We start from the raw sequence: 27257 nt of genomic DNA, 5'->3' as shown, positions 1-27257 counted from the left end.
GAGCCAAAACTCTGTGGAGTCAATAAGATGCCGCTCAGAAGGAGGGAAGCTAATGAGCAAATTATCCTTATCTGTGGCAGGAAAAAAATCCTGTGTGCATGAGGCCCTGGTGCCTAGAGGGCTTTTTGGTGTGTTTTGTTGTTTTTGGTTTTTTTTTTTTTTCTCTGCAAGCTTATAATTTAACTCTCCTTTACAAAAATGCAGTGAAGACATGTTGCTAAATCAGTGACTGAAGATATTTTTGATTTACTCTCATTCCTTGAGTTTTGAAGGTCTCTTGATAGTTCCCCTCTTTTTGACAGCAAGCCAGTTTCATTACAAAATTTTATTATATAAAGTTTTTTAATTAAAATACACGTATCATAGTTAATCTTTTTTATGTTCTTCCACATCGCATCAGCAATTAGGTTTTCATTTAATTAACAATCTGTTAATGTAATTGCAGTAGAAAACATCAAAAGTGCTGTGGTTACTCACACAGCCCCCGCCTAGAGTTCTGCAGATTTGAGTTCCCTCTTCCCTGCGAGGGGATGAGCCCTCTGCCACTTGACCAGGGTCTGGTTATCTCTGCGCTTTCTCTGAAGCGCAGGTTTACATGTTCTCACTGAGGAGTCTAAACTGGTTTAAGTGTCATAAAGTAAAACTGTGTGGTAAATAACCAAGGGTTTAATTTGCAACAGCTCACCAGGATGCAAAACTAATGCATTTGTCTTTACCAGCAACGGAAGAAGTCAAAATAGTCTGATCCAAACTGCTCACTCTCTTGTCTTGGCACTGATGATAATGTCTAAATTCTAGGAATGCTGGAATACTAGTTTGACTTTTTTTATTTTCCTTTCTGTGTCAATTTTGTGTCCTGCAATTTCTCACCATGCGCACCTGCCTGACAGCTGAGGCTCTGGGTAAGTCTGTGCCATGCTGTGACCCTGGTGGCTGGTTTATTGTAGCCCTTGCTGTGGCCTCTTTATGGTGTCTGGTCTCCACTAACTGCCTAGACTTTAATTTCTAATGCAACTAAAATATTGCCTAATCTTAATGAACAAACCATCTTTTGATTTATTTTCTTTTGGCATCTAATTGGAACACTGTAAAAGAAGAAAACCATTTTTTGTGGATAAACCTCTGGTTTATTTTAGAAAGGGATTAACATGGACAGATAAGTCTTGTCACAGCTGGGAGAGAAGTTAAATGGAATAGACATGTCATCATGGTGGTGTTTAAATAATTGAGTATCTTATTGTTAATATGACTTTTAAAGTCTAGAGCCTAAAGTCCTTAATGTTGGTCTTCGTAACCTGTGATCCACATTCCCTTTTTTCTGAAAATCGCATGCATCTTTCTTACCTGATAGATAAGAAATCACTATATTTACTTCATGCTGGGGAAAGGGTTGGAATTCAGCATCACGGTTGTCTCCTGTTGCCTGATCACATCTCAAATATGTTTAAATTGGGGTGGTGTTCCAGCTGTTTTGCAAATTTAAAGTAGCTGCCTTGAAATCCCATTGTGAATGAAGCATGGTGTTTCTGAATCTGAGCAAAACACTCATACCTGCACTTGTGAGTGATGTAGGTGTTGCCTTTGGGAGAAGCCTGGATTGATTAAATCAGCAAGCTCTCAAATGAGGTGCCTCCACCAGGTTCCTGGAGCTGGGCCTTGCTGAGCCTGCTGCTTGTCTCCGTTTTTTTGAAACCACATATTGTGGTTTTCCTGGTTTGTAATGCAATCTAGAAATATCATTTGGCAACTTGTGGCTTTTCTGTTAAGGCAAAACTTAGCACTTTTGAACATGAGCAGCTGCCTCAGATCTCCAGTAGCCAACAGAAAGACTTAGATTTGTTTTCTGAAGGAGTCTGAGGTTAATCCCAGTTATGAGGTTTTTCACCTTTCTAAAAATGGTTGCAGAATTCTTCTGGTCTCAGTTCGTTTGTTGGCTTTACTGTGCAGAACTTAAAGGAGGTGTTCATTCTGGCAGCTGGAGCAGGTGTGCTCTTCTAAAGAAGATGATTTGGGAATGACTGACTTAGAGCCTGCTTTGGTTTGTACAGGTAGAGGTGTACTCAGCATTGTCTCATACCGTGTAAATTCTGCCACTCTGTCAAGTGTCCAATATTGAATATTCAAGTTCCGTGCAGATGCTTAAAAAGGTGGAAGGGAACAGTCTTTATGTGAGGACATGGAAAATAGCATATTGACAATGCTTTGCATTGTCAATAATATCATTAACTTTAGCAGTCTGATTTGCATAGAGAGAATTTAAAAATTACTGTTCTATTTTGGTGTTGCTGAGAGTTTTGCCGGTGTAAGTTGTCTTATATAGGCATGAAATTGGGTTGAAAATTAGATTTGTCTTTTCTTTTTTCCCTAATATTTTTCCTTTACTAAAGTTCTTTTTGAACAGTAGTTATTTAAAAAACTGCATGAGGCTTTCAGCTGGGATTCACACAAAACACTGTAAAATGCAAGTTCTATTGCATGTTGATCCTTTAAAGCCCTTGTCTGTCATGGTAATGATGTAAAGCACCTGCTGTGAGGGTAACATATTGAGACTGTCCTTGAAGTAGCAGCTGATCCGTGTGACTGTTGATGAGAAGCAGTTTGGCTCTCTGCACGATTCGCTGTCACTTGCCTGTGTCCAGCCACAGGTCACCAGGCTGTTGGAGCATGATACTGTTGGAGAATTCAGTGCTCAACTTCTGGTCTTGCATTTCTGCTCCTTTCTGCATCATCAGGCCTCCACTTTGAGAAAGGCTGGATTTGAATTCCTCCTCGGTGTTTAGGTTGTTGACTTGTACTTCAGGGTGCAGCTGGACATGCTCTGCAGAACCATCCCTACAACCTGTTCATGTCAGGCTGGTTGCAGACCAGTGACCTGTGACTGCATTGGATGCTTTTGACCATTGCTGTTGCTGATTGCTTTTGTGGGTCACTCAAACCTGCCTGCATCTGGGGTAGGAGCATCCTTCCCAGGTGTACTTCTACAGTTGCTGCATGATAAGACTGTTCTGGAACTGTCTTGTGTCATTGTGGTAGTTGTGTTGGTTTGGAAGTGTTTTGGAATGCATAACCTAAAGGCCAGAGAATGTGGGCTGGAGGAAATAATCACTTGGTAATGTTCCCTATGAAAGTGTGCCTTGTGACCACAGCAAAAAAACTGCCATCAAAAATACTGCCTTGGCCAATTACCCTTTCTCCTTGTTGTTTCAAGAGAGAAAAGAACTGGATTGCTCTCCAGGGGTCGATATTCCCTTCTGAGATAAGTAGCAGATTCAAATCAGCGGAGACCCAAGGTGTCTGAGGAGCAGGGGTGGTCAGCAGTGGCCTTCACACCTTTGTTGTTCTCTGGGTGTAGGAGCTCTGCTGAGGGGACATGCTCTGCTCTGCTTAGCAAAGGAAACTGGTTCAATTAGGCAGAGATCTCATCCCTCAAATATCCAGTGCTGAGTACAGTTGGCGATTCAGAGAGTAGGAAGAGCTATGCCTGCTTTCAAAAGACTTTCTAGATTGATGTCTGCATTGTGGAGCTTTCAAAGGATGTTGATAAAGCTTTCCTCCTCCTGAAAGATGAGTTACGAGAAGTCACCAGGAGAGTGCTGTATTTATCTGTAAGCTTCTGGCTTCAGAGCCTCATCTAAATGATTCACCTAAGCTTGTTTCCTGCTCTGAATTATACCTGAGACAGCTTCTGTGTTTTCACCGGCTGCTCAAATGCCCCTGAGCATAAAAATGGGTCTGTGCAAATACTGGTGAGAAGCAGTGTGTCTGTTACTGTACTGACTCACTGGGAGAAATAAAATGGGAATTTTGTAGAGGTACAGGGGAAGTTGGAGAGTGGTGCAGTTTTACACTTTCTTTGACCAAAGGGTTGAGATACCATCCTGAACATTATCCTCATAACTTTGTTGAATTGAGTGAAATTGCACAGGTAGAAATGAGGTTTATTCTTGCCCCAGGTTTTGGCTGCTCTTGTTTCTCTGGTCCAAGATGTCATGCTCTGAGGTCCACAGAAAGTTCCAAAATTCACTATAATTGAACCCACTTTGTCAATGGTGTCCAGTTGCTTTTTAAGGGTGTGTGTTCTCACTGCATAGGCAAATGCATTTAACAAGGATTTACTGCATTATGTGCATGATTATGGTGGAGCAGATGAATGTTTATAGCAGTTCACCAAAGCTGAACTAATGAGTGTTTGATATAATTTGCAGCGACTATATTTTGCATTTGGTACATCCATGGTAGTGAGCCAGTATCTAGACTTGAACAACAGGTGGATTGTAATTCCAGAGAGCACTCGAAAAAGTCCTGAGCAATGATGCAAGTTTCTGTTTCCTGAAGAATTTGAAAGAACAATTCCAGAGAAGTATGAAATGTTTAACCACTGCATCTGATGGCAGAGTATGGGGAGGGCCTGAAATGTACAGAATGGTCTTGAAGCACGAAGGCCCAGTTTGTCTCCCGAGGGTCACAAACAAAAAGGCACAAGACCTTCAGGGAGGTGCCCAAAGCTCTGCTATAACTTGTTTCTAGTAGATGCTAATTTTGATGGAGGAAGCAGATGACCTTCAGACTCTGTTCTTAAAGTTTATTTACTTCCAAAACAGTTTTATGACCATATTAGAGCAGCCAGACTGATGTGCAGGATCAGACACTGCTGGAAGTTTGGTACCAGCTGGCCTTGGTGGTGACCGTGTCCATGTTGCACTGCATGTGATTTCTTCCAGGATCCATTGCAGAGCTCTGCATGTGGATGTCAGTGCATTTCATCTGGACTATGTCTAACTCTGTACAGAGCAGATTTGGATATATCCAGCCTGTAATTCTCCTAATCCAGTGTGATTCTCTTTGCTTCCACCACTGCTCTCTTTTCCTGCAGCTCTGGCTCTGTATCAGTGCAGGGAGGCTGATGGCTTTGCCTTGCTCTGGAGTATTAAGGAAATACATATGATAGTAAGGCAAAGGTTTTTCCTTTGTAAGCCTGGCATTGAGTCATCTGCATTGTCTACTACACACATAGAAACTTTTTCCTCTTGCTCGTAGCTTTAAATCCTCTGTGCAGAAAGGTTATCATCCAAAAAATTGATTTTGGGTGGCTGCTTGTAATTCATCCCCCATTTTTTCAGTGTTACCTTCTTGGTAGTTAAATTGCGTGTGATGGCATTTCTAGGAGATTTGCAACAAATTTATACAACTGAGGTAATTTAAAATATTTAGGGGTGTAAGCTGCCTGAAAACATCTTGCAACTGCAATCCTATTGGTTATAGTATACCTTAGCAGCAGCTCTTAATTCCTAGAGGAATTTTTTTTGCATGATGCAGGGTAAACAGTCAGTGCAGAATAAGATATTTAGCTGTCACAGAAAGTTTTGGTATTATGAGTTGACTGTAATTAACACAGTGAAGCTTTTTAATTGCAAAACATTAGATTTCTGTATATCCATTGCCATATATTGGACATATATGTATACATATATACAGGTATTTGTCATATATATATATATATATATAGAAAACCTATGTTGAGAGGTTTGGTTTAGTTTGGACTCTGGAATGAGGAAATTTGCAGCAATTGGTTTGTGCATAGTACTTGAACCCAGCAGTCCAATGATCAATAACATGTCCGTAGTAGCATTTTGTATAGGAGATTGATTAATTTATTTAGTGGCTCCACAAAATTGTCACTAGGATCTTGTTGAGCATAAATGCAGGAAGGAGGAGGAGTACACCATGCCTAGTGATTTATACTCTCCTAGTTAGTAGGATGTTGGTTTCCAGCAAGGATGATGTGAAGAGTTTCTACAGCTTATGCTCTGATAAAGCCCTTATTTAAAATGCCGTCTTTGGCTTGTTGAAACCTTTTGAATTGAGCTGGATTTCTATTCTATGCAAAAGAGGAAAAAATAAATGCTTTGAAATGCTTGATTTAATTGAGGGGGGAAACATCCTAATTATTTTTAATTAAGGGAAAATGCTGGTTTAGACCTGAATGGCAAAAGCACAATCCAGCAGCAGTACTGGCTGAAAATAATGTTGTCTTCTCTGGAGAGGCACAGTTTTGACTATACGTGCTCTCGATTGTTTTCTGCATACAGGACGGGGTGACATTCAGCCCCAGCTGGATAGTGCTTTACAAGATGTCAATGATAAGTACCTGCTGCTTGAAGAAACAGAGAAGCAAGCTGTCAGAAAGGCTCTGATCGAGGAGCGCGGTCGGTTCTGTGCTTTCATCTCGATGCTGCGCCCTGTGATCGTAAGAGCTCTTCGTTTTCAGTCAGCACAATTCACAGATTAGATAAGTGGCCAGAAGCCTCTGAAGAGAGTGTCTCGTTATGTCTTAGGAATTAATTTTTAGAGCCAAAATCCAGCCTGTATCTCTGTCTAGCAAGTGAGGAGAGTTTGGACCTTTTTGTAGGCATTTGGAGTAATTCAGCAATGAAAAACACTGAATACCTTCAAGTTGACTGATGGGTAAACAATGAGCACAAAGACTGAAGTCAGTTTGTATTCTTTATCCATTCCAGCCTGAGACATTGGAAATGCAGGTTTTTTCCTCTGCTTTCCTTCTTAACATCACATTTTAATATAAATCCTCCTTACTTCTACTCCAGTGCTAGGACTGATAAATGTTTCAAGACCTCCCGTGTGTATATAATGACATTATCTGACAAATTGCAGGCTGCTTCCATGCAGTTTTCTAATAGCTCCTTTCCTTCTGCATGACAGTTTTTCAGTTCATTGGAAAGGTTTGAGTAAATTTTTATCATCTCAGGTAGTCTGAAGCCTGACAAGGAATTCTTCATGACTTTGTGCAAGTGAGGTGCATTTCTGAAGGGTCACCTACATACTGGGAAAATGTTCCCAATGCTTGTTTACAAAGAGCATCAGTCTCAACAGAAAACCACAGTTAGAGAATGTTAGAAAAGTCATGGCTGAGCAGGAGGAGGTGAATTCCAGACTCAGAGGACCTGGAAGAAATGGTAGCTAAGGAATTACTGTGGTAGTTTACAGTGCAGGAATCATCGTCTGAATTAGCTATCAATGTAATTTGAGCCAGAATCAATCATAGATGTATTAATGCTCTGTATCTGTATAATGCCTTTAACTCAACTATCAAAAACTGTGAATTTAACCCATTTACACTCAAGCTTAAAATTGTTAGGGCGCATTAGTGAGTGTACATAAAACAGTTAGGTATTTGTCAAGTGTAGCAGAACTGACACTCTTTTTCTGAAGATGTCACAAAAACAACGTTGAGACTTATTTATCTTGTTGATGGGAGAAAAGATTTCTGGGCCTTAGAATTTATAGCAATCCTAAAGCAGTTACAAAATTCAAAATTAATATTTTCAACCTTGCATAACTACTTAGTGTGGAAAAATGCAGCTCCACTGGGCATCCCCACAGTCATTAGCAAAATGATAAAGGTCATATATTGTGTGACGGGTCTGATTTTTAAAACCAAAGCTCTGATTTTTAAAACCAAGGTTAGACTGGCTTGTTTGTGTTTTCAGGAAGAAGAAATATCAATGCTAGGAGAAATAACCCATTTACAAACCATATCAGATGACCTGAAAAGTCTCACCATGGATCCACACAAATTGCCATCCTCGAGTGAACAGGTTAGCTCTTGTTACCTGGAAAACATTTTATTTGTGGTTTGCACCATTTTCTCTTTTGTGTTGTGAGGAATATTGACTACTAGTGTTACTGGCTTAATGTGCTGTTTTGTAGAAGTTTTATGGCAGCAAGGTCATTTTTAACATGAGCAATTTCAAAAAAAAGCCTGTTTTCTTGTGAAAATTTGTTTTCAGGGGCTGAGTGCCCCTAAAATATTTGGGGAGACCAGAGTGAACTGGTAGCAGTAACACTTTGAAGGGTGTGAAGATGCCCAATTTCTGCGGGGAGTGTTTGAGAAATGAGTGTCATCTGTTTGCCCTGTGTTTGAGCATCCCTGTCACTTGTTGCTGAACATCCCTGTCAGTTGTAGTCACACAATTGCTGGGGTTGTGTAGCTTGATGGAGTCTAACATTTGAGCATTTTTCCATGCTGTCATTAAAATGCATGGGAAAATGTGTGTCATGAAATGAATCTAAATAGGACATTTTTCTGCAACCCTGCTGTGTGAACTCAATTTTTTTCTCATACTTTATAATCACCTTATCATTGACATAGAAGTGTAAAGCTCTGTCGTGGTTGAATACTAAATCTTAGGTAATTGTTTAAAATGTTACAGTACTTCAACTCAAAAGCTGTAATAATTTTTTAAGTCAAAACAAACAAAACAAAGGAAACAAAACCTGCAAAAGCTTTCTTAATGCAAAAATAAATCTCCAATTTACTTTTTAAAAGTTCTTTTCCATTCAATTCTGAACTTTCTTTCTGTAGTGACAGCCTTAGTGTTGAAGTATGATAGTACTGGGAAAGCCAAGGATGAAACTGACTCTTCTATGTGATACAGCATAATTTTGGAAGAGAACTGAAACCCAAGTGGCATTGAAAGATTGTAGCAGGGATGAATGTTATATGACAAGCAGATGCTTTCTATTAATAGGGCAAAAATTTTTCCACATCCTTGATGCTATTGATTATCTTTCATCAGGTAATTTTAGATTTGAAAGGTTCTGATTACAGCTGGTCTTACCAGACTCCTCCATCCTCTCCCAGTACTACCATGTCCAGAAAATCTAGTGTTTGCAGGTAAGTCAGCGGGTAATACTTGTTTTAACCTGTTTGGGGGCAAAGGGACACAAGTTCAGACTGTGAAATGGATTTGTATACATTCTTAAATCTTAAATAACAAGTCTTACTGAAACAGTCTCTCATGGTCTTTACTCATTTAAGTGTGTGCTGGGAATATTAAAAAGGATGGGCATGCCTGAAAAACTTTTGGACTCAACACAACTGGAAGATGCTTTTGATTCAGTTCTCTTGAATCCATTTTGGATCAAAGAGCAGACTGTACTGATCTAAACTCTGAGATTGTCCATTCATAATTTCCTTTTCTGTTTTTCATGTGGTGACTTTTTAGATTATTCTAAGTAGCTGTTACTAATCAGTAAGTTAAACTGTTTGAAAAGGGAAAAACATCCTTGACAATTGCCCTATGAGTCTGGTAGATGGAAATGCTTTTTTGATACAAATTTTTTTGACTGTTCAATGCTGTCTAATGCTGTCCTAAAATATGTTGAAACACTGGATTCTGTCTATGCTTTCTCTGTAAAAACTGTTTTCTCTCATAAAACAGTTTATTAGCATGTTGCCCCCATATCCTGGTGTCTACATTTACTCTTTCCTTTCACTGAAAAGGAAGATACCCTGTTGTGTATTCTGCTCAACACCTCAAATGATTACCTTTCAGTTTGCTTTATGAATAATGTACTACAGGTTCCCTGTGTATGAGCAAAGTTACCTACAGCATGTCAGAGCAAGTGAACACAACTTCTATGTACCTACTTGTCTCTGCATGCAGATATATATAAAAAAAAGTCAGTACTTTTATATATATATATATGTGAAAACGTGCATATTTAGAGCAATGAGCACAGGCTTAAAGATGCAATATCCTGAAGGTATAAAAGAAAATGGCAAACCCCAAAAGTTCATCATCTCTTCCTAATCAATTTCCTCTTCTTGTACCGTAAAACCTGTATGGCACAGACTGATGTGTGTGGGTAAAATGAAGCAGAGCTCCTCTTCCTCCACTCCACACTGACTTGCACATCTCTGTACATGGCATTGGTGCACAGGAGGTGCAGGCCTCACCCTTTGGAGCCATCCCTTAGGCCAGGCTCCTGGCAATGGAGCAGAAGCTGCCACCAGATTGGGGCATCCTGCTTGTCCTGCTCAGCCACCCCAGCAGGAAATTCCGGTAGCTCCCACATTGTGGCTGGCATGTCCGTGCTGTCATCCATGGGTTCTGAGGATTAAAAATTAATCTCTTTCTTTTAAAAATCACTTTGGTTTGTTTTCATGGATATTAATTTGGGGGGTTAATTCTCTGGTTGTCCTTGTTACTAACTGAAGCTCCATACCCAGTGGCTTGGCTTCACTCCATGTGCTGTCATGTGTTTTTATCTGGTAGGAAGCCTTCAAGTGAGCAAAAAGTGTCCCAGGTACTCTGAAGTGTGGGGTTTGGTGATGCTTTTGGAAGCCTCACACACTGTCCTGCTGGCTGTCTAGAGGCAGACTTTTAGATGAACTCCAATGTCTTTGGTCCCCCTGCTAGAAATCCCCTTGAAAATCTGGGCCAAGTGTAAGTCAAAAATAGGAGAGAACCATCAGCAGACACTTTCTGAGCTTGTGTGCAAATTCATGGGAGAGCATGTAGCAATTCCTTCATCCCTAACCTGAGTTTGAAGTCTGAGTGGTTAAGATTTGATCATTTAAATGACACTCAGGATAAAATGCCATTTTCTCTCTGGTCACCAGGGATACTGCAGCTGCTTATGGTTCTTTACTGAGGTATATGTGCATATATATATATATATATATTTAATTTGTCAACATTTTTTCTTTTCCGGTTTATGCTGCCTGTTGCTAGAGACGTGGAATGTTAATTGTACTGTGTATGGGTCTCTCCCCACCCCGCCCTTGTGTCTTTTCCTCTCCCCTTTCCTTTCTCTGTTCCTTTTGTCTCTCACAGCAGTCTGAACAGCGTTAACAGTAGTGATTCCCGGTCCAGTGGCTCGCACTCGCACTCACCTAGTTCACACTATCGCTATCGCAGCTCCAATCTGCCTCAGCAGGCACCCATGAGGCTGTCCAGTGTGTCCTCCCATGATTCTGGATTCATGTCCCAGGATGCTTTCCAGTCCAAATCGCCATCCCCCATGCCACCAGAAGCACCTAACCAGGTACGTGCAAGCATGAGAACAAAAACCTGAGTGTGAGCTGGACTCTGTAGCTTGGCTCACCTTTCAGAAAAAGGATCTGATTTGGTTTTGGGGTACCTTGGAGTCAGTTTAAACACTGAGGGTAAGGGTTGTCTTAGTGCATTTCATTTATCCAAAAGTTTGGCCTCTGGCTGGAGTGATTTATGCTGTTTTGTGTAAAAGGGATGAGTCGCTCTTGGGCAATACAGTTTTCCCTCTGGTCCTGGAGGGAGCCTAGATGCCTGACTTTGAGATAAATACAGACAACAGAGAAGTCCCACCTTTATACTGAATAATACTCACTTAACTCACTCAGGTTACCAGTTAATATCCTGCATAGGTTGCAGGTGGTTAATACCTGGTGGCTCTTTGCTGTTTAATGGGCAAATATTGATGCCAGAACATCCTTGTTGACAGCCATAGTACTAATACTGGTGGCTTTGACATTAGAGAGACTCCTTTTATTCCTTCTCTGCAAAGGGTCTTGGATACTCTAAATGCTGCCAGCATTACCATACGTAATTGGTTTTGCCATTTTTTATCACACCCATTTCTGTGGATAGACTTGAATTTTGGACTCTCAGTTGAGCACCTTGCAGAAATAGTTTCTGCATGAAAATGTTAGGTATTATTAATTCTTTATGGAGCTCACAAGAAATGAGTGTTTGTGTAATCATATGTAATAACATCCTGAAGCCAGTCAGATTAAGAGGATTTCACTACAAATTTAAGCAAACTTTCCCTGAGCATTTTTGGGTCTGCAGAAGGAGACTACTACTGTATTTGTTTGTGGCATCATTCCTCTAAAAACTCACTGGCCATCTGGGAGGCAGAAGTTTGCAATGCTCCGAGGCCTGTATATTTCAGCACCTGAATTCTCTTTGCTGCTTTTTTTTTTTTTTTTTAAAGAAATCCCACAGCAACTGTAATGTTTTTAAACAAGGCTGAACTGCCTTCTCACATTATAAATCCCATTGAAAATCTTAGCTACAAACTGAAAAGGGCCTAATATCCCATTGTTGAGTATTACTTATTTTAATACACCCTGAGGTCACTGAAGAAAATTGTCTTTTACTTAAAAAATGTAGCTGCACTCTTTTTTATGTGTCGGGGAGTAGGTAATTTTGTAGGCATGGTTGAGGAGTGTTAATCCTCAGTCAGCAAGTGTTAGTGGTTATCAAGTGTCACCTGCCCATATAAACTACGCTACACCACCTTTGATAGCACACAGACCCTTGCCTTTTGCAGAACATTTAGTAAGTAGTACCCTTAGTGAAAATTTTGAAGTATCATCCAAAACAACACTGGTTCATTTGGGCTTGGAACAAGTTCTCAAGAGAAGCTCAGTGGTTTTTAAATATATTTTCTTCTTTCATTTTAATAGAAATGCTTTCTTTTCAAACAATACCTCATCTGTCCCCAGTCTGGACACATCAGCTTTTTTTTATAGATGAAGTCCTGAAGAACTTTGTGCACACTAATAAAATGAATGTTTTGTTTAGATTTGCTATGGCTAACCTAAGTGAAATGCAAAAAAGTAAATGAGCAATAATAAAGTAAACTGGAATAGTAACAAGGTAAGGAAGTTGACTTTTAAGATACATACATCAGTTACACATGCTAGCATCATCTTTGGTTTTCACAGTATCCACTGCACCTGCATAAAAGGGCAGTAAGCCACATGATGATGCTGTGTTTGCAGACAAGGATGTAACTTTGCAATTGCTCTTAGCATGAAAAAAACCAACACCTCTCTTCGCAAATTCCCCTGTTAAGCAGAGGAGAGAACTTAGACTGGTGTCAGGTGACAGAACATCCTGAAAGTCGATGGGAGTCACGCTGATTTACACCAGCTAAGTTCATATGCTTTCACTTCATTTTAGAAACTGTCCGTAAGGTTGCAAACTGATCCAAGCATCACTTGAGCTTTTCATGAGCTGTGGAAGGCTGCAGCAGTGTGACAAGTGTAGTGTGTTGGTATAACAAATAGGTATGTGCTCTGTATGTCTCTGGCTCTGTTTACCTTTACTCAGAGGAAAAGGTAACAGATCATTGCCTGGCTGCTTCATCTTTGCTTAAGTGTCTTGCTTTGTATGTTCAGCACTAAGTAAATTGTGTGTGTTGTGCTGACAGGTAACTGTGACTGTGAGCTGAGCAGAAGCTGTTCAGTGGGCAGCCTTACCCCGTGTTGTGTGTCTCTAACCAACTGACAGATCTCCCTGTGGGGCTGTGCTTGGAGCATCCTGCTGGGTGGGAGGAGGCTGCTGCTCTGTCTCAAACACTGATGACATTGTTTCTAGTAGTGACACTGAGAAGGCAGAAAAGCAAGCTCTGGAACCAAAAAAGGAAATTAAAAGCTGTATATCTTGTGCAGGTGGACGCTTTGATGATGTTTGCTAGCTACACACTTTGGCATATGTTGGATCAACAAAGCCCTTTTTCTTTTAATAATGAGTTTAGGAAAAAAAAGTAGTAAGGGGCCATGTAAAATTCCCATATTATAGGAATGTAAATCTGTGAGTTATGTGAAGCTATTATGTATATAAGCTCATCTATATTTCAGCTGAGCAAGTGCCACTGAAAACTAAACTGAATTTCCTCAAAATCACAGACAGGGGCTGGGAAGTTGGTGGGAATCTCAAACAAAGAGTAACTGGAGACTGAAACAGGATACAGACTATACCAGAGGAGAGATGTCTGACAAAATGAAGACTGCTTTCCAGCATGTAGTTATTAGTAAGAGTAGTCTTTACTATTATGACACTTTGCATAGAAGATAGAAAAAACAGCAGTTGTAAAAACAGGCTTCTCTTTCACTGGTGTGTGAGGATCACCTTTCTGCAGCATTGCTGGGAGTAAAAGTGTTAGCCTGTAGTACATGGCTGTACATGTGGGAAGGTCACTGTAAAAGGCTTTAATCATAATTAAAGGGGTACATTTGGGTGTGGGTGAACAGCTGGAAAAGCATCACAGGTCTCTTTCTGGAGTGGAACAGTTTTTTTAAATACCAGGTGTAAGGTCAGACATGGCCAGCACTGCCCATGACACACAGTGACCTCACACAAAGCCCTTCTGACAGACCTGGAAGCACAGAGTGGCTCTTGGAAGGACATGAGATGTGGCTGGTGCTGTTGAACCCACACACTGCCCTATGTGGTAGACAAACTGAGGCCTGGGAGTATCTGTGATCACATTATGGGGTAGTAGTACAGTGATGTTTGATTTAGGGGATGATAATAGTGGGATCCACTGGATTGGAATTCAACATGTGGAGCGAAGCACTTACACAGTTGGATTTTATAGGCTGCCTGTGACTTCATGGAGATGAAAGCAAAGGGAGAGAAAGAAGTAGATGAAGATAAGAATGGTGATGTGCTGTCAGACAGTAGAGAGATAAGTCTTTCATGTTAGAATGCTCTGGAAAGCACTTTCCCTAAACAGTGAAGTAGAGGGAAAACTGAATGTGAAGTTGCTTCTGCATGTACAGGTTATAAACCTGGAATGAGTCTGCTTTTTAGTAGATTCCATTGCTTCAAATAGCTGTGAGTTGGAATAGGGGAAATATATTGTTACAACTGTTCAGTTTTGCATTTAAATTAAGAAATGCTTCCAAATCAGACCTTAAAAAAAAAAAAAACCCAAAACAGAACAAAAAAACCCACCAAAAGCAAACAAACAAAATAAAACCCAAAAATCAAGTCCAAACTGAAACACATCTGTTTATTTATCACCAGATAGTTGTTTCTCGTAAAACTCCTTTTCTAAGTTGTTCATGATAGTTTGTCCCTGACTAGAAAGAAGAGTCAGTAGAGGCAGATTCCTGGAAATTAGACGAATTGAGGAGGTGACCTTGAGTCAGTATCCAGAGCTTTTCCAAAAGTAGCTGATACCATCTTCCACTGACTCTAAAGGGACACTGGACCACGCTCATCATTAGGATTTGGTCTCCTGGGAAACCCTTGTCCAGGAAGCTCTGTCTCTTACTTGAGAAAGGAAGAAGGTTAAGAAAGCAATGCTATGTTTGAATAGAAACATAGCAAACAAAGGATGCAAGTAATCCAAGATAACCATGGTCCTTTTATAGGTTAGTAGGACAGCAGATGGAAAATGTAAATGTACAGTCCAGTAGCTAAAAATTTTTTTTTTGTTTTGTTTTTAATCCCTGCTGGAACTCATACATACCACACCAAGCAGTGGGACACTATCCAAGAACAAGCCATGACTCATCTGAGAGACCAGAGACCACGCTACACTTGTACAAATGTACATTTGGGACACTGCTTGCCACTGCAGAGCATGGTTCTAGCTTTATATTGTTAATTTTAAGCTTTTTCTCAGAAGAGATGGTTTTAGAACAGAGCAGAACTGCCATTATCGCAGCTGTGGGAAAAACAGCTAAAACAGGAGAACAGATTTTAAAAATTATTCAAACAAAACAGTAATTTTAAAAAAGGAATCTACTCAAACAAGGTGAAAAAATCTGATAGTCAAATTTCTCACACCCTGGGATGGTGAGTAGGAATTGCTCTGCCCTGTATGTGTGCTCCCAGCAAAGGATGTGCCAAGGCTTGTGCATCTAGACCAAGCACTTCAAATTCTGGACCCTGTGTGCCCAAGCAGTAGCTGTGCAGTTTCTGTTTTCAATCCCTTGTGTACTTAATGCTAGGAAGAGAAGTCTGTGCTTCCCACACCTGGGTGCAGCCATTCAGGACTGCCTCTCCAGTCTGATCCAAGCATCCTTTCACCTGCTGCCAGCCATATTTTCCTTATGTTTTGCCTCAGGAAATCAGTATACTTCTGCCTCCCTCTCCACTGTTGGAAAGAGTTTCCCTTTCTTTGTACAGGCTTGCAAGTTTCTGAAGACGAGGAGACCCTGTTTCTGTACCACCACCTCTTGCATTTCCATCAGCTTCCTGGATGTTTTCCCCATGGCATTTTGGTTTAGCTCTGTCTAGCTTTTCTTCCTGAGAATGGACACACTGAATTAGTGAGAGAGTCCTTTTTGTCATCTTTTTTTCACTTTGGAGGAGTCATTTTATTGCAAAAACAAGTTCACCAATTCCAGTCTTTTTTCCCCCCATATTTGGCATCTTCAGAATCTGCATTTTTGACCTTTTTTAATGCATCTTTATGGTAATAAATCTCATCTGTGAGCTCTCTCTACCTTACTGGACATAACTTTGTGAAATTCCTGTCTTGTAGAAATAAACAGTGTATTAGATGTAAACTCCAAGATCTTACTTGTCATCCTTGGAGCATCTGTAGAAAACAAGGCAGCATGGAAGATGCCATGCTTGGAACTCAGACTGCACTGTCTCTCGTGCATGTGCAGAGTATGCAGACCCAGGAGGGTCATTCAGGCCACAAAAGTAGGAGGTTTCAGAAAGTATTTTCTGTAATTGCATTTTTCCTTCTTGTTTTTCTCCTGACTAAACCATAACAGTAGTGTGAGTATTCTCATGGGGCTTCTTTTGCAGAGGTAACGGGAATACCAGGAAGAACTTTGGAGTTTAGTGTAAAAACCAGTTTTCTATAATGTATTTTTCTGTAGGGATAGAGGCAATAGTCTCATCTCCATTTAGTGCACCATAATTATGACTGATGGGGAAGTCAACTGCAGCTCATCTTTATCAGTATTCTTGTATTTAGAGGCTTTTCTCCTGTAAAAGGAGTTGCATTAAATCAAGAATGTGACAAGTTCCACTAAATATCATGCCACTGCATCATCAGGTACTGCACTTTCACTTAACAGCTGTGTCATTTGTTGCTGTTCCCTCTGATTGTACCTTCATCTTAATTCTTACTTTCCTCAATACAAGCCTTGTTAGCTGAGCCACTTGTACCCCAGAGCACATTTGACAGGTCACCTGCAGATCACCTCATGTTAGCATAGGGTGGGATGAGAGTTACTTCTATAAAATGCTCCATCGCTCTACATGCTTTTTAAAATTTTAACAGCCTTTGCAAAATTTCACTTAAATCACGGTTCACCAGTAAGCTCAAGATGCTGATACTGTGTTGTTTTCCTCAGCTGCCCCAGCAGTCTTCACCAAAATCGTTCTGTTGACAGTGACAAACCTACTGACAAATCTTCCACCCAGGCAGCTGTCTGCACACTACCCTTCTGCAGCTCCTGGTGAGCAGTGAGACGACTCATGGGTTTTAGGAGTAATTGCTCCTCTACACTGTCTCATATCCAGCTGTCCTTCTATTGCAAACTCACCCCAGATCTTACCTAAGGTTTACTGGTGAAATTCAGTTTCAGGTCAGATTTCCCTTCTTCTTCAACATGTCATTCCTTGAAATCTGTCGTTGCTACACAAGCTTGATCCAAGAGCACATTCACTCTGCTGTCATGAAACACCTTAGATAGACTTGTCTCACAAATCCTTGGCTACTAAAGGGTAAATTGTCTTGCTAGTGTTGAATTTCTGAGAGTGACTAGAGCTCAGTACTGCCCTGACAACTCTGCCAGTATTCGTGACCATGTCCATGCTCTCAGTTGGACCTGGACACACATCCGTACAGAGCAGGGTGCCACTTCCAAGGGAGAAGTGTGGAAGAGCATTGTAGTTGGTAAAATGGTTCACGTGGTTATTCCCCTTGGCCTTTGTGTTGTGGAATTAGATGCTGTTGTAGAGGTCTGACAGCAGCAAAGGTACATAAAGGTGTGTACTGAAATTGGAGAAGTTCCTACGTAGGAGCAAAATGTTTGATGTGTTCGGTGGACATTTTGTGTCCTGCATTTTCCTTTACTCTCCATCCAAGCCCCTGGTATTTTCTGCTTCTGCTGTTAGGAGAAGGCAGATGGCATGCACGTGCCACCACTTCTGCACACAGTAGTGTGCATGTACCTTCCTGGCTGCTGGCAGGAGGGTTTGAGTCAGGGTGCTTTTGGTGTATGCATCCTACCTGCAGAGGCACATGCATACAGGTCATGCATTTTGGAAACCTCCAGTTTTGGTAAGTATCATTTCTTTCTCTGTTCCATCATACTTGAACTCAGATGGGCTTTTCACAAGCACTTTTGCAGATCAGAATGTACAAGAATGTGTGGATGTAAGTGATGTTTGCTACTCCATGTTTTAAATCTAAACTTTGTGTCTTTAAAGTACCGATGATCTGCTTTTCTGTATAAATCAGTTGTCTCAGTATATTGCATGTTTGGACTACAGGTGCCCTCAGCTCCTTCAGCTTCTTGCTCTGAGACAGCAGCAGAATTGAGACGCTGAAATTGCAATGAGGAGTTGAGATTGCTTCCTCAATTCCCTCATTCTTAAGCAGTGTGGCAAGTTCTCGCATTAAGCAAGTGGCTTATTTTTTTCCATAGATTTCCTGAACATTAGTAATAGTTTTGAGCATTAATTGATTTTTAAAATCCTAACCTTTTGCTTCTCTCATCCTTCCCTCTCTCCTGTGTGTCTCTGTGTATGTGCTTTTTGTCTTTTTGTTTGTGGTTTTTTTTTTCTTTTCTGGTGGCTTGTGTATCCTTTCCCTGCCTTGCGGTGCTGTTTTATGCTGCAGAATTCGTCCAGCTCTGCCTCTTCAGAAGCCTCTGAAACCTGCCAGTCAGTGAGCGAGTGCAGTTCCCCCACCTCAGTCAGCTCAGGCTCCACCATGGGGGCTTGGGCCTCCACAGATAAGGTGAAAAACTTCATCTCCAAGACATACAAACCTACTAGTTCGTTATCCAAATCCTGCAACGTCTGGACAAAACCCCCATGCATGGGATGCAGCCAGGATTCCTCTTTGTGAGAATGAGATTAGAAACTGCTGCACGCTCCCTTAGAAATCAATATGTTTGAATAAAACCCACAATTGCCTTTAAACTAGCTACTAGGAGAAGCTACAAGCTGGGCATTTTACAGAGATCATTTTCTAAGAAAAGGTCATTTTCCAGCTTTTCTACTCAAAGAGATTGTGGAATGCTGCCCAGACCCAGCTGGTTGCCTGACAAAAAGCACCTTGCCCATGTTGTGATGTTTGTGGCTTCTCCCATCTCTCCCATAAGGTAGCATACATTACACTGAGTAATGGGGGTTGTTTTTCTGACCAAAGAGGAAAGCAGAATACACATGGTTGGAAGAAATTATGTGGGATACACTCCAAATCGGGAAGGAAGTGCTAGCAGTCTCCTTTCTCATCTGGTAAATCCTTGCTGTTGGTTTTTGTTGTTTATTTCTTCCATATCATCACACAGCCAGAATACGTCATGTTTGAAGGCTTTATGCTTTTCCTCTCTGTCCAGCTACACAGACTAAATGTCACTAATGCAAATACCTTCAGGATTGGGAAAGTTCTATGTCCACAGTCTGCAGGGTACCTAAATTGCAAAGGCTTTTTCACAGTGTGCTGCTTTTATGGACAGAAGGCAAAGCTGCTCAGCCTGGAGACAATGACTGCTAGATTGATGCCTGAAATCTGTTATAGATAACAATTTTCAGGTGATCTCAGTTGTGAAACAAGCATCCTATCAATTTTCTGTTTTTTATTTGCAGCGAATTGAAGAATTTCCTTTCTTTTGTTTTAAGATACAGAGAATTTTCTCCCTAGAACATCAGTCACAGTGTTATTTTCGTATTCATTCTGTTTATATTAATTTCTCTGTTTTGTTTTTTTTATTTGTTTCATTTCCAGTTGTCTAATGGGTTTTATCACTGTAGTTTATCAAGTGACCCATCCGTAGCTTCAGTTGGTGCAGGTCCTTTCCCTCATTTCCCGCCTGTCTCCCGCGCGTGGACTCGGGCTCCCTCAGCCCTCCTTCCAGACTACGTTCATTATTACACCATTGGGCCAGGCATGTTACCATCATCTAAGATCCCTAGCTGGAAGGTTTGTGTTCCTTTTGTTGTGGCAGTCCTCACCTCCTCATACCAACAGCATGCACATGGCAGTTGTTGCTCCCTTTCGGTCCGTGTAATTACTGGTTGATTTGCTCTGTTTGGTATCACTCTGAATGGGCACTGCATGGTGAAAATCAGACCTGAAATCTGGTTGTGGGTATTTCTGAATGACCTTGTGTGTTCTGGCACCAACTGAAACATACCAAAGTTGACAACAGTAGGTAGGAAGGAATAGTTCAGCTCTGAAGCATTGGTGAAAACACTCTAGGCTCTGTTCAGGGGGAAAGGAGCTTATGTAGCACTGTCAGAACGCTCACTTGAGCAGGGAAGGACATCCAGCTGTCTTAGTGGGACCATAAGTTGGACGTCATGATGTTCTCCCTGTGGCTGGGCCCACAGGCAGGCACAGTCTCCTAGATCCAGCTGGAGTGGTTTAAGACGGTGCTGAGCACCCAGTAAACTCAAGTGGTAACTGAAGCTTTACTGCCAGAGACTGGAAGTGCTCACCCAGCTCATTTTGCTCTCTTGGGGAGACCACAAAAAAGACTGCAGTAACTTCTCTCCATTGCTCTAGCTGGATCTGCAGGGATCTATCTTACTTAGCATCAAAACATGTCTGCTGTGCCTGAAAGTCCATCCCTGCCAGGTGGTTCCCCTGGGAGACTCCGCCCTAGAGTAAAGGGAAAAGGTCTCTTGTCTGTTGCTCTGGATCCTCAGCAAGGCTAATGTTCAGTCAGCAGTAGCTGTGCAGATTTTAAGTGCCTGAGGATGGTTATAAAATACTTGCATATGCACCACGGGACCTGTGTATATACATCTAAATTGAGATAACTTACTACAGATGCCCCTACTCTCTCTTCAGCAGCTGGAGACTGTTGGGATACATACTGGGTGGCCACAGTGGTCCTGGGGCTTCAGGGTCATTTGTTGTGTCTCTGCTAAAAGCACTTTGCCAATATATTTCACAACAAAACACCTGGAGCAGAGATGCAGCTGTCAACGCAAAGCAGAGTTCCATATGAGTTAAACAAGACCAAAATACCTGTCTGTAAAGGGAGTGTGTCAGTTCAGCTGCCCTGCACTTCTCATTGCTTGGACTGAGACACCTCAAGAAACCCACAGTGTGATCTTAGTCCATCCTTAATTGTCTATCAGAAGGCTGTGGGAGGCTGCCCAGCAGGCAGCTGTGAGGGTGTGGGGCCCATTCTCATGCACAAGTTGTTCCATTTTTAAAGCGGCCTTTGTCTCAGTGAAGGAAAATTTTTAGGATTGGGATTGCCCCTGGAGCAGCTTGTGTTGGGGGAGCTGCTGCTTAGCACTGGTTCTGCATGCCAGCACAGGTCCTGGATCAGTCAAGCTCTTTGTGTGCAGTGTGTGAGTTCTGGACACCCTATTTGCTTAATAGGTCCCCAAGTGAATACAGCCCTCATGGCCTGAGGAATTTCTGTTCCAAATTTAGTACTAGTAATTCAGAGTGAGTGAGCTTAGTCTTTCTTCAGTACAAATTGTCATTATAAACTAGATTTGAGTTAGTAAGTAAATGGAGAGATTATTCAGAGTAACTTGCTCCACTAATGTGTATGAAAAATGTTCAAGCCTAGTTTTTCAGAACTGAAGACGTCTGTAACAGCATGTAATACTAGAACCTGTGTACATCTGGAACAGTTACATCACTGATTGGACATTTATCTGTATCTTCTGCATGTGACAGCCATTTTTGTGCTTGAAATTCTGAAAATATAGGCTTTAACACCATGGAATTTCATTTAGATAAAACCATAGTATCAAAATGTTAAATATAAGAACGTTTAGGTAGAATGGGAAATTTAGATTCCTTTTAATAAAGGAAATAGGTTTAATAAAGGAAGATTTTTAATACCCTCAGAATTTATTTCTCACGTTATTCAGAAAGGCATATCCAGTTTGATACACAATCTTGTTGCATTAAAATTGCCCTTTTGCATATTTTTTGCCTGTGATTAAAGCACAGTTCCTGATGAAAGCTGTCCCTAACGAGCTCGTTTCCCCAGGACTGGGCCAAGCCCGGCCCGTACGACCAGCCCGTGGTGAACACGCTGCAGCGCCGCAAGGAGAAGCGAGAGCCCGACGCCAATGGGGCAGCTCAGAGCGGAGCCCCCGCGCCCCCCGAGGAGGCACAGAGACCTCGGAGCATGACGGTGTCAGCTGCCACAAGGGTGAGGCTCTCATTTCAAATGTGCTGTTTGCTGAAAAGGAAATGGCCTTTACACCAAGGTGCTGGCTCCTGCCAGTACTAGGGATGCACTTTATGTTGTGTTTGTCTGGGAAGTGGTGCTGGTGTGGTCGGTGGGAATCATGGGGGCAGGAGGGAATGCACCATTGGGTATTGACTTTTATAGAGCAATGTACTCCAAAGAAGCATCTGTTTCTAAGCCCAAGCAAGTGGCTGGACACAGTCCTGTTGGATTATGATGGTGACAAGCTCTGGTGGGGAGAAGAGATAGCTAAAAGTGGGTGAAGGTGACTGACCCTTCCAGGTGTAACGAGTCTCTCTTCTGTGTGTAAGCAGCAGGGTGAGGAGATGGAGGCCTGTGAGGAGCTGGCACTCGCTCTCTCCAGAGGGCTGCAGTTGGACACCCAGAGGAGCAGTCGGGATTCCTTGCAGTGCTCCAGTGGCTACAGCACGCAGACAACAACTCCGTGCTGCTCAGAGGACACAATCCCATCTCAAGGTACCCATTCAGATGTTCCTTTTAAGAATATTCCCACCCTGGCCATCACACACTCACCCCATGGCACCAAGAAGCAGATATCACTTGCTAGCTTTGTAGTCAGCTGGGGAGGAAGGCTGGCATTGCTGTTTGGAAGATTTTTCCAGCTTGGAATGCAGCCTAGATTTATTAACAAGACAGAAACCCGCATTGCTGCATAGTGTACTGAACAATTGTATTTTTTTGTGCCCTACTTTGGTGAGTTTCAGGCTAAGGATGCTGCCATTTTAAAGAGGACCCTGGAATTATAAATGACACTGGTACTGCATTCAGTAGCTCTTGGGTCCTTTCTGAGCTATTGTCTCAGCTCTCTCATGAGCTTTGCTGTGTTCCATCAGTACTCTCAATCTGCTCTTGGTTTCCTTTGGTGACCTTTTGTTTTCCTGCCTAAGCAGAAATGTTGTAATTGGAAAAAGAATCCATTGGACACTTTAACTTAGGCACAGCTAGGAAGCTGCAGTAAGGTGTTGGGTTTTGTACCTTGTTTCAGAGCCAGCAGCAAGCTGAGAGAGACCAAGCTTGGTGTTTGCAGTTCAAGCCTTTTTTGCTCAGCTGGGGTGGTTGTGCTGTGCAGTCACTGGAGGCAGCAGGCCTTGTGGAGGGCCAAGCTTGGCTCAGCACTTATGTGGAGAGGAAGGAACCCAGTGCAATTATTAAAGCTGAGGCTGAGTTTTCAGAACTGACAGCTGGGATTTACTTTGTTTGCAAAGTAAAAGAATTTGCTGCTGAAATCACTGGTACACGGTCCCCTGAACCCACTTGCCCGATCTAAAGTACATTTTTCAAGTATTTCTATCTGCAAGTGGTGGCATGTGGCTTGTAGGATGCTGGTTTTGGTATCTTCATGTTGGTGACAAATACGGAGCTTGTTCTCTTTCACAAGAGCCATGGGCCCTCTGCAGCTGTAGGATAGGTCTGCTGTGATGCCTTCAGGCATCAAATCTTGGTCACAGAACCTTGGACTTTCTTCCTTCTTTCTAAAGGTGGAAACTCCCTTTATTGTTACTGACTCCAGGCTTTTTTGGTTATCTACACATGCTTCAGACTTACTGACATGACTCAGCTGTCTGCTCCAGCTTGATCCTAACTCTGTCTTTTGGCATCAGTTTCAGATTATGATTATTTCTCTGTGAGTGGTGACCAGGAGGCAGAACAACAGGAGTTTGACAAATCTTCCACCATCCCAAGAAACAGTGACATTAGCCAGTCCTATCGCAGAATGTTTCAAACCAAGCGTCCTGCTTCCACCGCAGGTCTGCCAACCACGCTGGGACCGGTCATCGTCACCCCCGGCGTCGCCACCATCCGACGGACGCCTTCCACCAAGCCTTCGGTCAGGCGCGGCACCATCGGCGGAGGCCCCATCCCCATCAAGACGCCGGTGATTCCCGTCAAAACACCGACTGTCCCCGATATCCCGGGAGGGCTGCCCGGTGCCCTCGCCGGCACAGAAGAGAGCCCCGAGCAAAGTCTGGAGTCTCCCGCAGCAGGAGATGGTGGGCAAGCCGTCACCAGCGTGCCCTCGTGGAGCGGGCAGGCGTCCGTCAACCCCCCGGCGCCAGGCCAGAAGCCGGGCGCTGCCGAGGAGCAGAGGCAGGCGGTCCCCGAGAGCGCGGGCGAGGAGAGCGAGCGGGACGGGGGCGGCAGCCTGGCCCCCGCGGGGCAGGCCGAGGCGGATCCCGGTGAGCTGAGCCCCGGCGATGTCCCCCAGGGCGAGGATATGCTCAACGCCATTCGGCGCGGGGTCAAGCTGAAGAAGACGACCACGAATGATCGCTCAGCGCCTCGTATTTCCTAGGGGAGGAGAAGCTGCCAGACTACTGAACGCCGAGAAGGAACTGTGAGAAAACTAATTTGTCTCTATCCATTCCAATCTGTAATCAATGATTTTTTTAAGATACTCGGTAACAGACAGTCTGAAAGTACTCTAAACGAGAAAACAAATGAAAGAGCATAGTAAGACATAATCTTCAGTGGTGTTTTAATTTGTAAATATCAATGATTTTGTTTCTGCATTTTTTTGATCTAAGTTACACTTTTAATTTTTTCTGAAGGTGCCAAATCCCATTTACCTTTTTTATAACTCTTTGTAAAGTTTTAAATCATAGAAGAAAAAAAAATTGTCGAGTAGTAAACTTCAGCAAAGGGATTTAATGAAAATTTGGCTTTTTTGCAAGCTTTTGTAGAGCGCCTTGTAATAGTGAGGTTTAAAAATAGAACAGTGGGACTTACTACAGTTTAAGTCAAGCTATATGGAACGAATCCTCATTTACGTATTTAAAAAAGTTTGAAAAGCAGGAATAAAAATTGACAATAAAGCAATATATAATGCAAGGAAGAAACCTGCAGTTGGTAGAGTTATTGGGGGGTAGTGGGGGGAGGGAGATGCCATCAAAATAGCAGATGCTGTTGCACAAAAGTAGCCTAGTAGAATGAATTACTAGTAGCTTCATGGTAAATGCATCAGAATAAGCCATATTGGATTGCAGTGTTTTGTTTCTGTAGGGTGTTTTAAAAACTGGGTTTTTCCACATTTCTTTTTTGACTGCACAGCAGCAACTCTCAGTCACATGCATGCAGCCTTAACTGTGTAGGCTTGGTTCTTCCACCTTCACGTTTTGTTCTACTCATCCTTCCGCTGAATACAAACAAGGACAACAGGCTTAAGGCAGTTATAAATGTGAAAACATTTTTAAAATGCAAGCAGGGAGTTCTTAGACGTTATCAAAATGCCTTTTTCTGACTGTGCCCAGCAGGCTGGGCACCTTAGAAAGCCCAACTATTTTGAGAAAACACTTAAAAATTTGACAGGTGAAACCAGCTTGTGATCTAATAAACTGCGAATGTTTCCTTCCAATACAGGGGCTTGTTTTTCTTAACTTCTTTTAAATAGCAGTTGATTGGCTTTTCTTAAATACCGAAAAGAAACGGGGTGGAGGGTGGGGGGTGATACTGGTTTTTTTGATAATACCGGGAGTCTGACCACTATAGTCTCTTTTTTTGTACTTTTAAGTAATGTTTTTTGGAACGCTTATTGATAGAATCATTAAGAGTTGGATTTTTTCCTTAAAGTAAAAGTAAGTTATTGCTGCAGTACCCGTCTCCTAAAGCTGACAGAAATGTGCAGACCCCTTGGCGTGGCACGTGTTCCAGTCAGACAATCCAGAAGGATGCTGTCTGCCCACCCACAGCAGACCCACATGTGGAGGGACACCAGACTTGCGGATCCGGGATTGTTTAAAAATGCACCAAATTACACACGTAAGGGGCTGGTTTCCACCACACACTGCAGATTTCTGTTGGCTCTAGACTTGCCTACATGACCTCTTATGCTTTAATACATAACTGCATTGGATGTGAAACTTCTAGTAACTGTGTAGTCACTGTGTTCTATATGACATTTTACACTGCTGTGCTTGCTAAACTTTTTTTTTTTGTTATGGCTTAAAAGCAAAAAAGAAAAAAAAAAAGCATGATTCTTAGAAAATATTAAACCTTCCTTTCTTTGAAAAACAAGCTCCTTATTACAGAATATAATAAACAGTAGTGCCTGTGGTGTAGCCCACCAATCTTGATACAGTAGCTGATGCATTGTGCAAATGAGGCTTTGAGATGGTTTTTGCATAACAAAAACTGTTAGGAGATAATCTCAATAGTTAAAAGTGTTATTTAAACCTTTGAAATAAATGGATGTAACTGTACCCAAGTACAGCTTTTCACTTGTTTAGTTCTTAAACGTTAGTATAATCAGTAAAATTTAATATAAAATGTTGCCAAATTCAATGTAGAAAGAATGTGACAAAACACTTTGGATAGTTCTATTGTTTGTGTTTTTGCATATTGTAAAAGCAGTGTCACAGCTGAAAAATAAATTGTTTCTAATGGTAAATTATTGTGGTTTAGTTGCTAGTTTGTACTGAGAGTTGACCTCTCCCTGTGCAGTTTTTTGTTCTAAACTGGTATAAATAATTGCTGTAAGTGTGTCTCCCTTCTACATTGTAACGATTGCTTAAGCCTACATTATAAATAAAGAACTGCTGAAAACTCCCGTATTTTGCTTCTTAAAGACTTTCTGCTTCCAGAGCATTGGATATCAATGGTGGCCTTCCTCAGGCATTTCAAGATCATGCAGGTTCCCCCTGTGTGTAATAGAACCAAGGGAGAATTTAAAACCGAGTAAATAAATTTGCATATAGCTGTGTTTTACTGATGGGCACCAGCAGGGTAGCAGTGGAGCAGAGGTGCAGTGCTATTGATGGAAATTCCCATTAAAGAGCAGATGACATTTCCCTGCACCTTGCTGTTGTTACCTGGCCAGAAAGCACAGATGACTCTGCATTTTTGTGCATCCACCTCAGTGCTGGATCACAGTTCTTTAGGCAAGAAAATTGCTGCTGTCAATACTGCCCCTGCCACAGCCAGAATTTATCAGGCACAACACCAGCACCATCTCCCACAGCTCCCCGAGGGACTGAAGAGTTTCTTTTGTTCAGCTTTCTCAGCATTGAAGGCATATGGAGGAGGACCTTGCTCCCTCTTGGAGCTGCCACATGATAGCCCAGTTTATTTCTTTGCCACTGCAGTGATTTTTTATCTAAAGGTATCAATTTTCCCACTGCATTTGGCTTATGAGGCCAGGCTTAGGTAGCAGGGGGCTACAGGAGTGGCTTCTGTAAAAAGCTGGCAGAAGCCTTCCCCATGTCTGAAAGAGCCAGTGCCAGCCAGCTCCAGGATGGACCCACCAATGGCCACGGCCAAGCCCAACACTGACAGTGGTAACCCCTCTGGGATAAAA

The 27257-nt window shown here is 42.0% G+C and overlaps 1 protein-coding gene across 18 annotated transcripts in view; it reads left to right on the top strand.

The window, feature by feature from the left end:
* The window catches only part of MTSS1 (MTSS I-BAR domain containing 1), a 126947-nt gene extending 100433 nt beyond the window's left edge, over nucleotides 1–26514 (top strand). For 3 of the 18 annotated variants that reach the window (XM_066335788.1, XM_066335781.1, XM_066335915.1), the window contains 10 exons: nucleotides 891–902; nucleotides 6090–6247; nucleotides 7509–7616; nucleotides 8598–8695; nucleotides 10641–10851; nucleotides 18394–18513; nucleotides 19507–19701; nucleotides 21743–21907; nucleotides 22261–22423; nucleotides 23569–26514. In XM_066335788.1, the coding sequence (XP_066191885.1) occupies nucleotides 891–902; nucleotides 6090–6247; nucleotides 7509–7616; nucleotides 8598–8695; nucleotides 10641–10851; nucleotides 18394–18513; nucleotides 19507–19701; nucleotides 21743–21907; nucleotides 22261–22423; nucleotides 23569–24260 (1922 nt within the window). In that variant the 3' untranslated portion in view covers nucleotides 24261–26514. The remainder of the gene's footprint in view (nucleotides 1–890; nucleotides 903–6089; nucleotides 6248–7508; nucleotides 7617–8597; nucleotides 8696–10640; nucleotides 10852–18393; nucleotides 18514–19506; nucleotides 19702–21742; nucleotides 21908–22260; nucleotides 22424–23568) is intronic. The other 15 variants (XM_066335813.1, XM_066335795.1, XM_066335846.1 and 12 more) reach the window with 15 other exon arrangements.
* The last annotated feature ends 743 nt before the right edge of the window (nucleotides 26515–27257 follow it).

Source organism: Sylvia atricapilla, chromosome 1 (assembly GCF_009819655.1).
Source record: "Sylvia atricapilla isolate bSylAtr1 chromosome 1, bSylAtr1.pri, whole genome shotgun sequence".
Classification (NCBI taxonomy): Eukaryota; Metazoa; Chordata; class Aves; order Passeriformes; family Sylviidae; genus Sylvia; species Sylvia atricapilla.
Note: the sequence above shows the minus strand (reverse complement) of the source record. Positions and strands in the feature narration are given on the sequence as shown.